Genomic DNA, 12,121 nt, shown 5'->3' on the forward strand with positions numbered 1-12,121 from the left:
TACCATTTTCTCAATTTTATTTTTATCTCTTCTTCCTACATCATCAAAACTTTGAAGTATAACAGCCTTGAACAACTTTGCATTAATTTTACCAATGAAAAATTACAACAGTTCTTCAATCAGCACACATTGGTTTTGGAGCAAGAGGAATATAGGAAAGAAGGCATTGACTGGGTGCCCATCGACTTTGGCCTGGATTTGCAAGCCTGCATAGATCTCATTGAGAAGGTGATGTGTGTTTTTCTCCTCATCCATTATCCTTTAAGGAGAATTGTCCCTGCTTGCCACGTTGATTCGTATCAGGACCTAGGCTTTGTCAAAGGGATGGGAGATAAGGCAGGAGAGTTCTGCACATTTTCTCTTAGTGGTTTTCCTGCATCCTAACTAACTCCTCACATCAGCTACCTACTTTCTCATCTCTAACTCACACTGTCGCTATGCATTTGCTGCTTATGCACAGCCTCCACTGTGAATGCGTGAGGAAGCTTGTTGAGATTAAAAATGGTTATGCTCTTGACTGGAAAAACACAGAGCTGAAAATATGAACACTGTAGGGCCAGGCTGATTAACATTAGGTGAATGAGCAGAACCAGAGCAGCTTAACGAAATTTGGCATATTAGCATGCAAACAAACAACTGCCATAAATCCTCAAGGCCACTACCTTGCAGGATGTAGTTTGTTCATTTAATTGGACAAGTACCAGTTAGTTTAAGTAATTTATGGCAATACTTCATGGCTTATTAGTAAATTAGCTGCAGTGTATGGTTTCTGAATTCGATGATGTTCCCGTACTCTGAAATCCTTCCATGTGCTCTGGGAAAGATTAACCGGATTTGCTGGGGGAATTCTGGATGGTTTTTTTCTGATGTTTTTTTTGTCCAAGGGAATAGGCTGGGCAGGGCATGAGCAGTTCCATGTCCCTTGTGTCTTGCTTCAGCCATGGATTGCAGTGAATTCTGGATACAGGTCTGGGCAGCTATGCTACGCTGTCACATTGATTCTCAACAACCTTGTCAGGAAGAGGCTGGGGTGACTGACCTCTCGCTGTCCTTTGTGGGGTGCAGATTTTATCAATCACTTTCCCGTCATTTTATCTGTTAGGCTTTAGATGAAACTAGATCTTCCTTGAAAATGGTCATTATTCCTAACAGGAATGGACATCACATTGATTTTATTTATTTTATAAATAGTGAATTTCCTTGGGGGGAGGACAGGCTGATTTTTAAAAAATGATTATAATGAGCTATTGTGTGAGCTGATTAAAAATGATGGTAATAATGAGCCGTCCACGATGTGGTGAATGTTTGATGGCACTGTTAAAGCTATAGTTTTCTAGTTGGAAATGAAACAAAAGTACTGGAACTCCTTGCGGGGGGCAGAATTAACTTTGGGCAATTGTCACCTGTAATATCTACTTACTCTGATGATCTGTTTTCAGGCAGAAAGTGGGACTCAGACATTATTCAGATCCTGATACGTCTGTGATTTATAGTTAATCTGAAGCTTATTATCTTATTTATGGCAAAGTTATTCTAAATAAGACACTAGCAACAAAGATGCAACTTCCTTTTGTACTTTCTACTGATATGATAAAATGAGAAAAAAAATGAGCAGATGATAAAAGGAAAATATAAGTCTTTGGTTTCCTACAAATGATTTCAAAGGTGTTCAGGTCCAACAAATGCAGAATACCAAAACTTTCTTGAAATGATTCTATATTTTGAAAAGATCACTGTGTATGAAGGAGATTTGTAGTAAATCTTAATTATCAAACTCAGTCCTTGAAACAGAATGCATCATTGGAAGTTTTCAAAATTCAAAGAAACTAAAATACATCAATGTATATAAAATATCTTATAGAATGCATCTGTGTATCTATAAGGAAAAGAATGATTTTTGTACATATAAGTTTTGGTTTTTATGTTTACAAAGAATTTTATATTAAGCTAGAAGTGTATTTTAACACCAACTTTGTTAATTTGGTCTTCAAGCATGTAGTGACCTCCTTCTATATATATGCAGTGAACACATCTGTTATAGGATTAGCTCACACTTATCTCATTACTTAAAATATTCTAGTTTGTTTAGAACTTGAGCATCAGTAATTTAAAGTAGTAACATGTGACTGCATATTTATGGTTTTACATAGGTATTTGTAAAAGTTTTTTTTTTTACTAGTTTTTTAAGCAAATATATCCAAAGTTATACATTTAAAAGTTTTGCCCCTTCAGTGGAGTCACCTCGAGAGGCTACATCCTTCTTACAATAATTCAGCCCTTTTGGAAAAAGTCCCTCACAGGATAGGTATTAGGATAAATTGTTACATTTTTTACTGTCTTTGAGATAAAATTAACTTCAATACCAATCATCTTAATTGTTTTCAAGTAAAAACTGTATTACCTTGCTTGATTACATTTTCACTTTGACTTGGACTGAGTAACTTGTGATTGTTTCTATATAGTTATACAAGAAGTTTCCATGTGCCAATATTCAAAGGTGTTAGATATCCTATAGAAGTTTCTAAAATATTTTAAATCCTGGCAGCATCTTGGCAATGAGTGTTGTCATCTCCCAAGTAGAGTTCTTTGGATGTGCTAATTCTGGTGTTTTTATTATAAAATGAATCACATCATCATCTAGTTAGCTCTTATATACATAGGTATGATTTGTAACTCCATTTTTTTTTATTGTTGTTGCTCACAACTCTTATCACTTTTTGTTTAACTCTGGCCCACAGCAAAGTGGCCCAGGTCTCAGAGCTCAAGCCTATATATTTAGTGTGTATCTAGCAATTAATTTCTTAACAGAAATTTGCTGAGGACCTAGATTTTAGTCACCTCAGGACCTACAACGCTAAGAGTTGCGAGAATACAGACCAGATGCCTCATCCTGGCACTCAAAGAATTTAGGATGTAACTGGAAACATGTCTTGAGACCACAACTTTTACTAGTTTGTTAAATTAAACAAGTAAATGCACTTAGGACTACTTGTTTGGATCACTTCCTCCTCCCCCCAGTGGTGAGGGTGGGTTTCTATCCTAGGGTTATGGAGATGGCTGAACATATGACACCTGACATTGGACAGATGAATTTGACAGCAGCTTATTAGTCACATATATTCATAGCCTGGAGTAAAGACCACTACATCCCATGTGGGGCCACATGGAAGTTATACCTGGGAGCAGAATGAATAAGCAAGAGCTATGGCAGGTGGACTTTGTAGTCATAATAGGGTGAGGTGGTCATTAATTCCCAGTGGAGGATGTGATTGGCTTGTCTGGATAACTCCATGTGGGCTGACAGGGAACTGAAACCCATTACTCAAGAATATGCAGGTTCTGTGCTTGTTCCCATGGTAAAGAGGGTTACTTGGCTAGAGGACCTAACCCACAGTAGCACACTGAAGAGAAGAACCTGTGATTAAGTCATTTGAGACCCTTCTGGTTTTCCCCTGATGTCAAAGCACACACAATGGTGGACTTTAGGTGTAATACTGCATCACTGTGTATAAAACTGTGAATTAAATGCTGTGAAAAACTTAATCATGTGTTCTAAATAGCACTTGCCCTTAGGAAGTATGCAGTCAGATGGGAGATTTGTAAGTCTAATAAATGTAAAAATATGTGTAAGGATAAATGCAGTAAAGGCTCAAAGGCCTACAGAGCTCCAAAGAGCAAAGGTCACCTCTGCCTGCAGGAATCTAGGAAAGCCTGGTGGGAAGGGGAGTAAAATTTCAGCTGGATCTGAAGAGATGGTGAAAAATGGAAGATAGTGAGCATGTGGAGGGATGGGCAAGAGCAAAGGTGTAGAGACAGGAAAACCATGGACACATTCCGAAGTCTAGTTTGAATTAGACTGTACAAATGAAGTATCTAGAAGTGAAAAAGGAGGGTCGGGCTATGAAAGGAATTTAACGAATTTATAACTTATTTTTAGGGAAAGGAGAGCCAAGGAAGTGTCTCTTCTAGGCAATGGAGCAGTCAGAGATGCTTGTGTTTAATATGGTGGGTTTGTGGACAGTGCCCGGGATGGGAGGGAAGGCTAGAATTAGGGCAGTTAAGAAGCTGTTACAGCAGGTGTGAAACACCAAGCCCTGAGTCAGGACAGCAGAAATGGAAATAGTCATAAAGTGACAGATGTAAAAGACAGGAAGGCAGAATTGATACTACTTGAAGAGGGAGAGATTAGAGCACTCATGTTCAGTCAGGGCACTGACTCGAACTATTCACTGTGTGATATAGAACAATTGATGCTATGGGGCAGAACATAATTACTTTTTTCCTGACCTATTTGGAAATTAATTTGCTGGAAGTCATATTTATTAGACATTTTATGCTTCCTAAGCATTGGAGAAATGGAGAAGACCCTGAAGAAATAGTGTTTTTCCCTCCTTAATAGTTTAATTGCTTCATTTTGACCTATGACATCTACTTGCTTTGCATAAAATTTCCATGCATCTCTAAAAGGAAGGTGGCTTCATTGGAGTCTCAGAGAATGGTGGTCCTTGTGTGTGGGAGGTGGCTCTGATGGAGATAGGCTGCTGCTCCTTGTGAGGTTTTTCCATAACCTTCTTTTTAACAGGCACTATCCCAAAAGATGCTTACATTTTTTGGTGATTCATTCTAGTGTTCTGAGGGTTGACTATTTGTGGCAGGAAAAGGTGCAGGACAAGATAGAGCCCAGGGCTTCAAGAGCCTATACAGTGACTCAACTGGTTATCAGATCCTCCTTCCTCCTACTTCTCCACATTTCTCATTTTGCCAAGAACCTACAAGGTCATTAAGTAAAAAGGGTTTGTATACAAATGAACTTATGTACAAAACAGAAATAGATCCACACACATAGAAAACAAAGTTACGGCTACCAAAGGGGAAATGGAAGAGGGATAAATGAGGAATTTGGGATTAACATATACACTACTATACATAAAGTAGATAACCCACAAGGACCTACTGTATAGCACAGGAAACTATACTCAATATTTTGTAATAACCTATAAAAGAAAATAATCTAATATATATGTATGTGTGTGTGTATATATATATATATAACTGAATCATTTTGCTGTACACCTGAAACTAACACAACATTGAAAATGAACTGTACTTCAATAGAAAAAAAATAAAATAAACGAATTAGGGTTCCCACTGTGACTCAGTGGCTTAAGAACCCTGCATAGTATGCATAGTATCCTTGAGGATAAGTGTTTGATTCCTGGTCTCACTCAGTGGGTTAAGGATCTGGCATTGTCACAAACTGCTGTATAGGTCACAGATGTGGCTCAAGTCTGGCACTGCCCTAGCTGTGCCGTAGGCCTGCAACTACAGCTCTGATTTTACCCCTAGCCTCGGAACCTCAATATACCACAGGTGTGGCTTTAAAAAAAATTAACAGGGTTGGTGGAGAATCAAGAAATCCATGTTGGGCCCAAAGGAGTCATGGTTCTATCTTGGAACTCTCACAGCATTTTCTCTGTACCTCTGTTCTATTTGCTTTGTAGTCTATGTATTACTCACATGTCTTGTCTTCTCACTTGCTTTGCAACCAGAGCCCATGTCTGATTATTCCCAAAGCGTTTGGTACAGTGACTTATTCATAGAAGGCACCTCAAAATAGTTGTAGACTATAAAAAGGAATATACAAATACACAAATAGATTTGCATAATGGGAATCCTTGTTTTTTTTCCTCTCAAACCTGTTTTTACCCATGTGTATGTACCTATATTGGTAAATGGCAGCATCACTAACCATTTACTTAAACCAAAAACCTGGTCATCCTTCTGCTTTCTACTATACCCTGCAGTCCATCCATCAGCAAATTGTGACCCAGCTCTACTATCCACTCACATCAGGTTTCCAAACTCTAAAACTATCACTCGTCTAGATCAGAGATCAGCAAACTATGACCCCATTGGCTAAAGCCAGCTGGTAGCCTAGTCTTGCAAATAAAGTTTGAATGCAACATTGCCAACCCCATTTTATTTACATATTGTCAATTGCTGCTTTCAGGGCAGAAATGGCTGAGGAGGGGAGGGGAGCTGCAGGGACTCAATGGCCCACAAAGTCTAAAAGCATTACTACATGACCCTTTAGAGGAAAGTCTGCTCGCAGGGCCCTCAGTTTGCTATCACACATCACTATTCCCTTTTTAAAACAACCTTTTAAAAATGTAAAAGCCATCATTAGCTCACTAGCTTTCCAATACAGACCACAGGCAGGATTGGCCCACAGGCTTTACTTTGCTAACAGATTTCTAAACAAATCATCCTTTCCAAGCATTAATCAAATCACATCGCTTTATGTTAAAAATCTCCAATGGCGTCCCATTGTACTTAAAATCCAAATATCTTACCATGGCCTGCAAAGCCTTTTGGGATCCAGTACTCTGTACCTTTCCCTCCATGTGCTCTGTCTGACTAGCTCTGCTCTGTTCACACATGCCTCTGGCGGAACCTCAAACTTGCCAAGGGTTCTCCTGCCTCAGGGCCTTTGTACTCTTCATTTTTCTGCCTAGAATCCTTGTACGCAGATCTTATCAGGATTTTCTCATTCAGGTCAGAGGGTTTTACTGGACTACCTTACTAAAATAGCTCTCACATAGCCCCAGTCATTTTTTATCTCTTTACTTTGCATGACTTCTTCAGATCACTTATGGGAAATTAGTTATTTTGTGTTCACTTGTCTAGTATCTGTCTGCTCCACTAGAATGTAAGCACCCTGAGGACAGACACATTGTATATGTGGCTCACTACTGCATCCCCAGCTCCTGCTGGGGCCTGGTAGGTATTTAATGTTTGTTAAATGAATGATTGACTAGTTATATGTAGTGAATACTCTTTCCCATTGTCAACCAATTAGATTCCTAGGAGAGAATTTACACTGAACCCCTACTGAAAATACTGTTTACTGATGGTTTTTGTTTGTTTATTTGTTTTTCCCATCTGCTGTTCATCTGTATCTCCCAACAGCCAATGGGCATCTTTTCCATCCTTGAAGAGGAATGTATGTTTCATCAGGCTACAGATGTGACTTTCAAAACCAAACTTTTTGACAACCATTTTGGGAAGTCAGTCCATTTCCAGAAGCCCAAACCTGATAGCGAGAAGAAACATGAAGCTCACTTTGAAGTTGTCCATTATGCGGGGGTGGTAAGTTACCTCCAGACCCTCATCCCAGAATTTTCCTGACTCTGTTTCAAATGTTTTCAGCCCAATCCTTAGATAACATATAAATTAAGTTTAGATTAAATGAAGGGATGAAAAAAATTTTCAGTTCCAGAAATAGTGGGTGTAGCCTTTTAGCACTTAAGAAATGAAATACCCATACTCTATTAACAGAGGTCAGAAATCTCAAAATAGATTCTGTCACCTCAACTCAAAGTAAGACAGGTTCAGAAAGTCATGGAGACCATCAAAGGCCTGGGCTTTTCCTTATTTGTCGTTCCTTTCAACTTAACATCCTCTGATTGATCTTTTCATTGAAGATTTTTTATTCCCTCATAAAGAGCCACTGTGAAGTAATGGTCTCCGAACTATGAGCAACAAAGATTCCTAATGACCCTCACTCCCTCTCCTCATTTCCTCATGGTGTGTGTGTGTGCACACGCATGCTTGTGCACACCCCTTCTTTCTGCTTTTATGCTTCTGGTCATTGATTCCGGATGGGACAAAAAGAGAACTGATGAAGGATAAAGGATAACAAATTTGACCTAAAAATGAGCTGTCCACTGTACCTAGATATGACTATAACTCTCTTCTTGAAATCCTTGAATTAATTATAAAGATATTTACAGTAAAATCCCATTAAAACTGATAATTTCTTTGAATGCTCACTGGGGGTCAGAGACAATTGGATTATTTCATCCATTCTTGCCTATGAAGGAGGGCTGATGTAAATTGTTTCTACTGGAAATGCCATCCGTTTCTTCCTCCCCCCCCACTGCTTACTTAGTGTTCCTCTCCCTCCCTGGTTCTTTCTCCCTCCCTCTTTTCCCCGTTCTTTTCACAATGTAAATGGTAAAGTCCGATCATTTCTTTGGGTTTCACATAGATTTCTGGACTATTTATTCAGTACTGGTACATTAAACTTATTTAAAGTCAAGGGATCCACACAATGTATGATTTTTTTTTTAAGGAATACACGATTTGCTAAGTTAAGGTATGCATTCTCTTCTTTTGTTACCTGAACTGCATGCTTTCCCAAAGGTGCCTTATAACACCAGTGGCTGGCTTGAAAAGAACAAAGACTTTCTTAATGAAACAGTGGTGGCTATATTTCAGAAGTCATCTAACAGACTCCTGGCAAACCTTTTTGAAAATTCTATCAGTTCCAACACGGGTGAGTAGTACAATCTTCCTCAATTTTTCAGACTCAGAATGGAACCCACATCTGCCTCAGCGCTTATAAAAATCCTGGCTTCCTTCCTTGATGCATGTGTCTACTCCCTGTGGTCTGAGTCATCCCCTCTTATTAGCCTTTCCATCCTCTGGCTGGTGGTTCCTTGGGAAATGGTGCCCTAAAGTAGACAGATTTCAAGGAGTCTGCCCTAGCCTGCTTTTATCTTCTATTTAACCAGGCTGCTAAGAGAGAACAGAAAACCATGTTTTGAAAAAACTTAGGGGAAATAATTAGCCCCTTTAGTACATAGCCCCCAAATATCTTGGAATTCTCTTTCACAGGGCTTTTATATTATAGTAATCGGTTATTATAAGCTTCATGAGGGTAGCGATTATGTCTGACCTGTTCAATTGTAGCTTCAAGCATATGGTAGATACCTAGTTAGCAGGTACTCCAAAAACATGTGTTGACTAACTAATAACTAATCTTGTTTAGTAGTTTGTAATTTAGTAGTTTCCAAAGCACTTCTGGAGACACCGTTTTACTCAATCCTTGCCATGACCCATTCAGATACATATAGAGGGAAATCCCTCCCTATATTACAGGAACAAGTACAGGAGAATTAAGTAGCACAAGTTTCACAAGTGATCTGTTAAGAGATAAACTAGGCTTATTAAAAATTTTTAAGAGTTTGAGCAAAAATGGATTCAAATTGAGCAGCACCAAACCAGAAGTGGTTAAGAGCATTCCATCCACAGGAGCTCAGGGAAGGTCTTTTCTAGATAAAAGGTAGGAGCTAAGTAAAGAAATTCTTTTTTTTTTTTTTTTTTTTTTTTGTCTTTTTGCTATTTCTTGGGCCACTCCCGCGGCATATGGAGGTTCCCAGGCTAGGGGTCAAATTGGAGCTGTAGCCACCAGCCTACGCCAGAGCCACAGCAACGCAGGATCCGAGCCACGTCTGCAACCTACACCACAGCTCACGGCAACGCTGGATCGTTAACCCACTGAGCAAGGGCAGGGACTGAACCCGCAACCTCATGGCTCCTAGTCGGATTCGTTAACCACTGCGCCACGACGGGAACTCCAGTAAAGAAATTCTTGATTGGCTATAGCTTAAACCCCCAGTTGGCTGTTTATGATGTGCTGTCCTTAGTGTTTTGATTTCATAATCTTGGGGCATTTACACGCTTTGATTTTGGCTTGCTTACATTGGCCACCACAGCATTTGAGCCACCTCAGTCTAATGGCCTCTTTGCTTAATTAATTTAAGACTACTAAATGGCAAAGCCATAGTAGGGAGAAGGACTTTCATTTCCTTGCCTCGTACCTATTTCATTCTCATTGTCTTCTGGAAACAAGCACAACAGAGAGATGGACAGGCCGCTGAGATTCAGGATACAATTTGCACCATGATACAAAGCCTTTGAGGACACTGAGCCCAAGTGGCTGATATCCCTTCATATCTGGACTGCTGCCAGCTACAAGGGAGGCTCTGCACAATTAATAGCAAAAAATGTACAGATTGGCAGGCCCGGGCCAGAACCTGGTCTTCAAACATGCCTGGTCCACACAGCTTAAAAAAATCAGAAGGTTTCACATATACATTTGGATTTCCTTTTTCTTTTAGAAATTGGAAATTATGGGAAAATAGAAAACCCAGCCAGTCTGGTTTCAGATGCCCTGCAGCAATGGGGCAAAGAGTACTAGCTGTCCTTTAAGTGGGGTATGTCCTCTCACTTTCTCCCATTCTCACTCTCCTACTGTCTTGCATCCAACTTCAGTCAGCTCTTGTCCCTTGTAGCCTGATTTGGGACTCCTGGTTGATAGGATCAGAGGATGGAGAGAATTTAGCTCTTCCCGGCTTCATCAGCAGGTGATGACATAATTCAGGAGCATGCCTGAAATCCCATTGGCCTGCCTCAGGATGAGGTTGAGAAATAGAAGCTATTGGGTTTGGATCCTGAAAATCTTCAGGCAGTGCATTTGCCTGATTCTAATAGCTTCCAAAGTGCCCCTGAGAAGCCTGTCAGATAGTGGCCACATAAGTGTATGTCTCCCAGATGAGTAATTCTCTGATCATAAGAGACCAGAGAGTGGTTTGGGCAGAGAATGAGAGAGGAAATCATCTTCTGACTCTTCGGGATGTGCTGTGTTCTTTTGAACTAGTAGAGAAGAATTATTCAGAATGTCCTTTTTCGTAATTCTTTAAGCACCTTCTTGCAAAAAACACTTGCCTCCAAGTTTCTTACTCATCCAAACCTTAAATTACTCATAATAACTGTTCTTTCTTGTGGGGAATCCATGTACTATAAACCAGCTATAACTCTTGGAAGAATTAATGGATGGTGGTCATTTCCACTTTTCATGGGTAGAGAAAAGGAAGTACAAAGAAGTCCAGTGGTTCCCATGGAGGGCCTGGGGCATGTCAATAAGATGTCATGGACCAAACTTTGTGACATCTGCCTCAGCAAAGTTGCTACCCATACTAGAGAGTATTTTATTAGTTTTTCATACTGATAGCTGGCCCATGTTCTCCAGATTGCCTATGGGTTTTGCTGCTGTTGTTGTCTTTGTACATCTTTGTGAGTTAACAGTATACAAATATTTGTGAAACAATTTGGCTTAGATAGATTCCTTTGCTTCAAGAAAATGGGAATAGGAGTTCCCATTGTGGCTCAGGGGTTGGGAACCCAACATAGTGTCCATGAGGATGCAGGTTTGATCCCTGGCTTCACTCATTGGGTTAAGGATCTGGTATTGCCACCACTGGCGTCGGCTGCAGATGTGGCTCAGATCTGGCATCACTGTGAGCTATGGTGTATTCCAACAGCTGCCGCTCCAATTTGACCCCTAGCCTGGGAATTTCCATATGCTGCAGGTATGGCCCTAAAAAGAAAAAAAAAAAAAAGGAAATATATTGTGTTTTATAAATTATAAAAGTAATGCATGAATACTACCCCAAAGATGAAGTAGAACAACTAAAAAAGGAACATAAAAATCACCTATAATTTCCCATAGAGAGATGACAACTGCTAACATTTTAGTGTATACTCTACCGAATATTTTTTATTTATACAGTCACCTGTAATACAGCCACACTTAGGTATATGTATACATACTCAGGATCATAATGTGCAAACTGTTTTGTGACCTAATTTTTCTCTCAACATAAATCATAGAACTCTTCCCATGCCAGTTATGTGAATCTGCATTATCATTTTAAGAGATTGCAGTGCTTCATTATATGAATACTCTTTTATAATTTAACAAACCAATCTCCTATTGATAGACATTTGTTGCCATTTTAATTTTTTACTTAACTTTTTTGGTAACAGCTAAACAATGCTGCAGTATCTTTCCTCAAGGAAGAGCACCAGAAATAGACTTTTTGTGTTGAGACATAAATATTTTTAAAGCTTTTGGTAGACGTTGCCATATTGCTTCTAGAACTTTGACACATTTATGCTTTCATCAGAGGGTTTGGTAATGTGACAAAAAAGAGCTTTTTTAGTACTTTTTTCTTCTTTTTTTAGCTTTACAGTTTGGAGAGAAGAAACGCAAGAAAGGAGCATCATTCCGAGTGGTTGCATCTCTGCATAAAGTAATTTTTAATTGCAATTATTCATATATTAACTGTCTCATAATCTGCGTATGCTTTACATATTTGAAAATTTACATCTTCAATTAAGGATAAAGTATCTGAAGTTAACAAAGTTAAAAAAGTTGAAGTTTATCTTGGTATTAATGGGCTTTAATGCGCAGTGTTGGTGCCCTCCTTAGAGC

The 12,121-nt window shown here is 39.2% G+C and overlaps 1 protein-coding gene across 1 annotated transcript in view; it reads left to right on the plus strand.

Annotated features, from left to right (window-relative positions):
• MYH15 (myosin heavy chain 15) overlaps positions 1–12,121 on the plus strand; it is a 148,363-nt gene that overhangs the window by 41,874 nt on the left and 94,368 nt on the right. The window contains exons 14-17 of the mRNA XM_021069826.1: positions 58–228; positions 6,970–7,149; positions 8,206–8,338; positions 11,872–11,939. Of these exons, the coding sequence (XP_020925485.1) occupies positions 58–228; positions 6,970–7,149; positions 8,206–8,338; positions 11,872–11,939 (552 nt within the window). The remainder of the gene's footprint in view (positions 1–57; positions 229–6,969; positions 7,150–8,205; positions 8,339–11,871; positions 11,940–12,121) is intronic.

Source organism: Sus scrofa, chromosome 13 (assembly GCF_000003025.6).
Source record: "Sus scrofa isolate TJ Tabasco breed Duroc chromosome 13, Sscrofa11.1, whole genome shotgun sequence".
Taxonomy (NCBI): Eukaryota; Metazoa; Chordata; class Mammalia; order Artiodactyla; family Suidae; genus Sus; species Sus scrofa.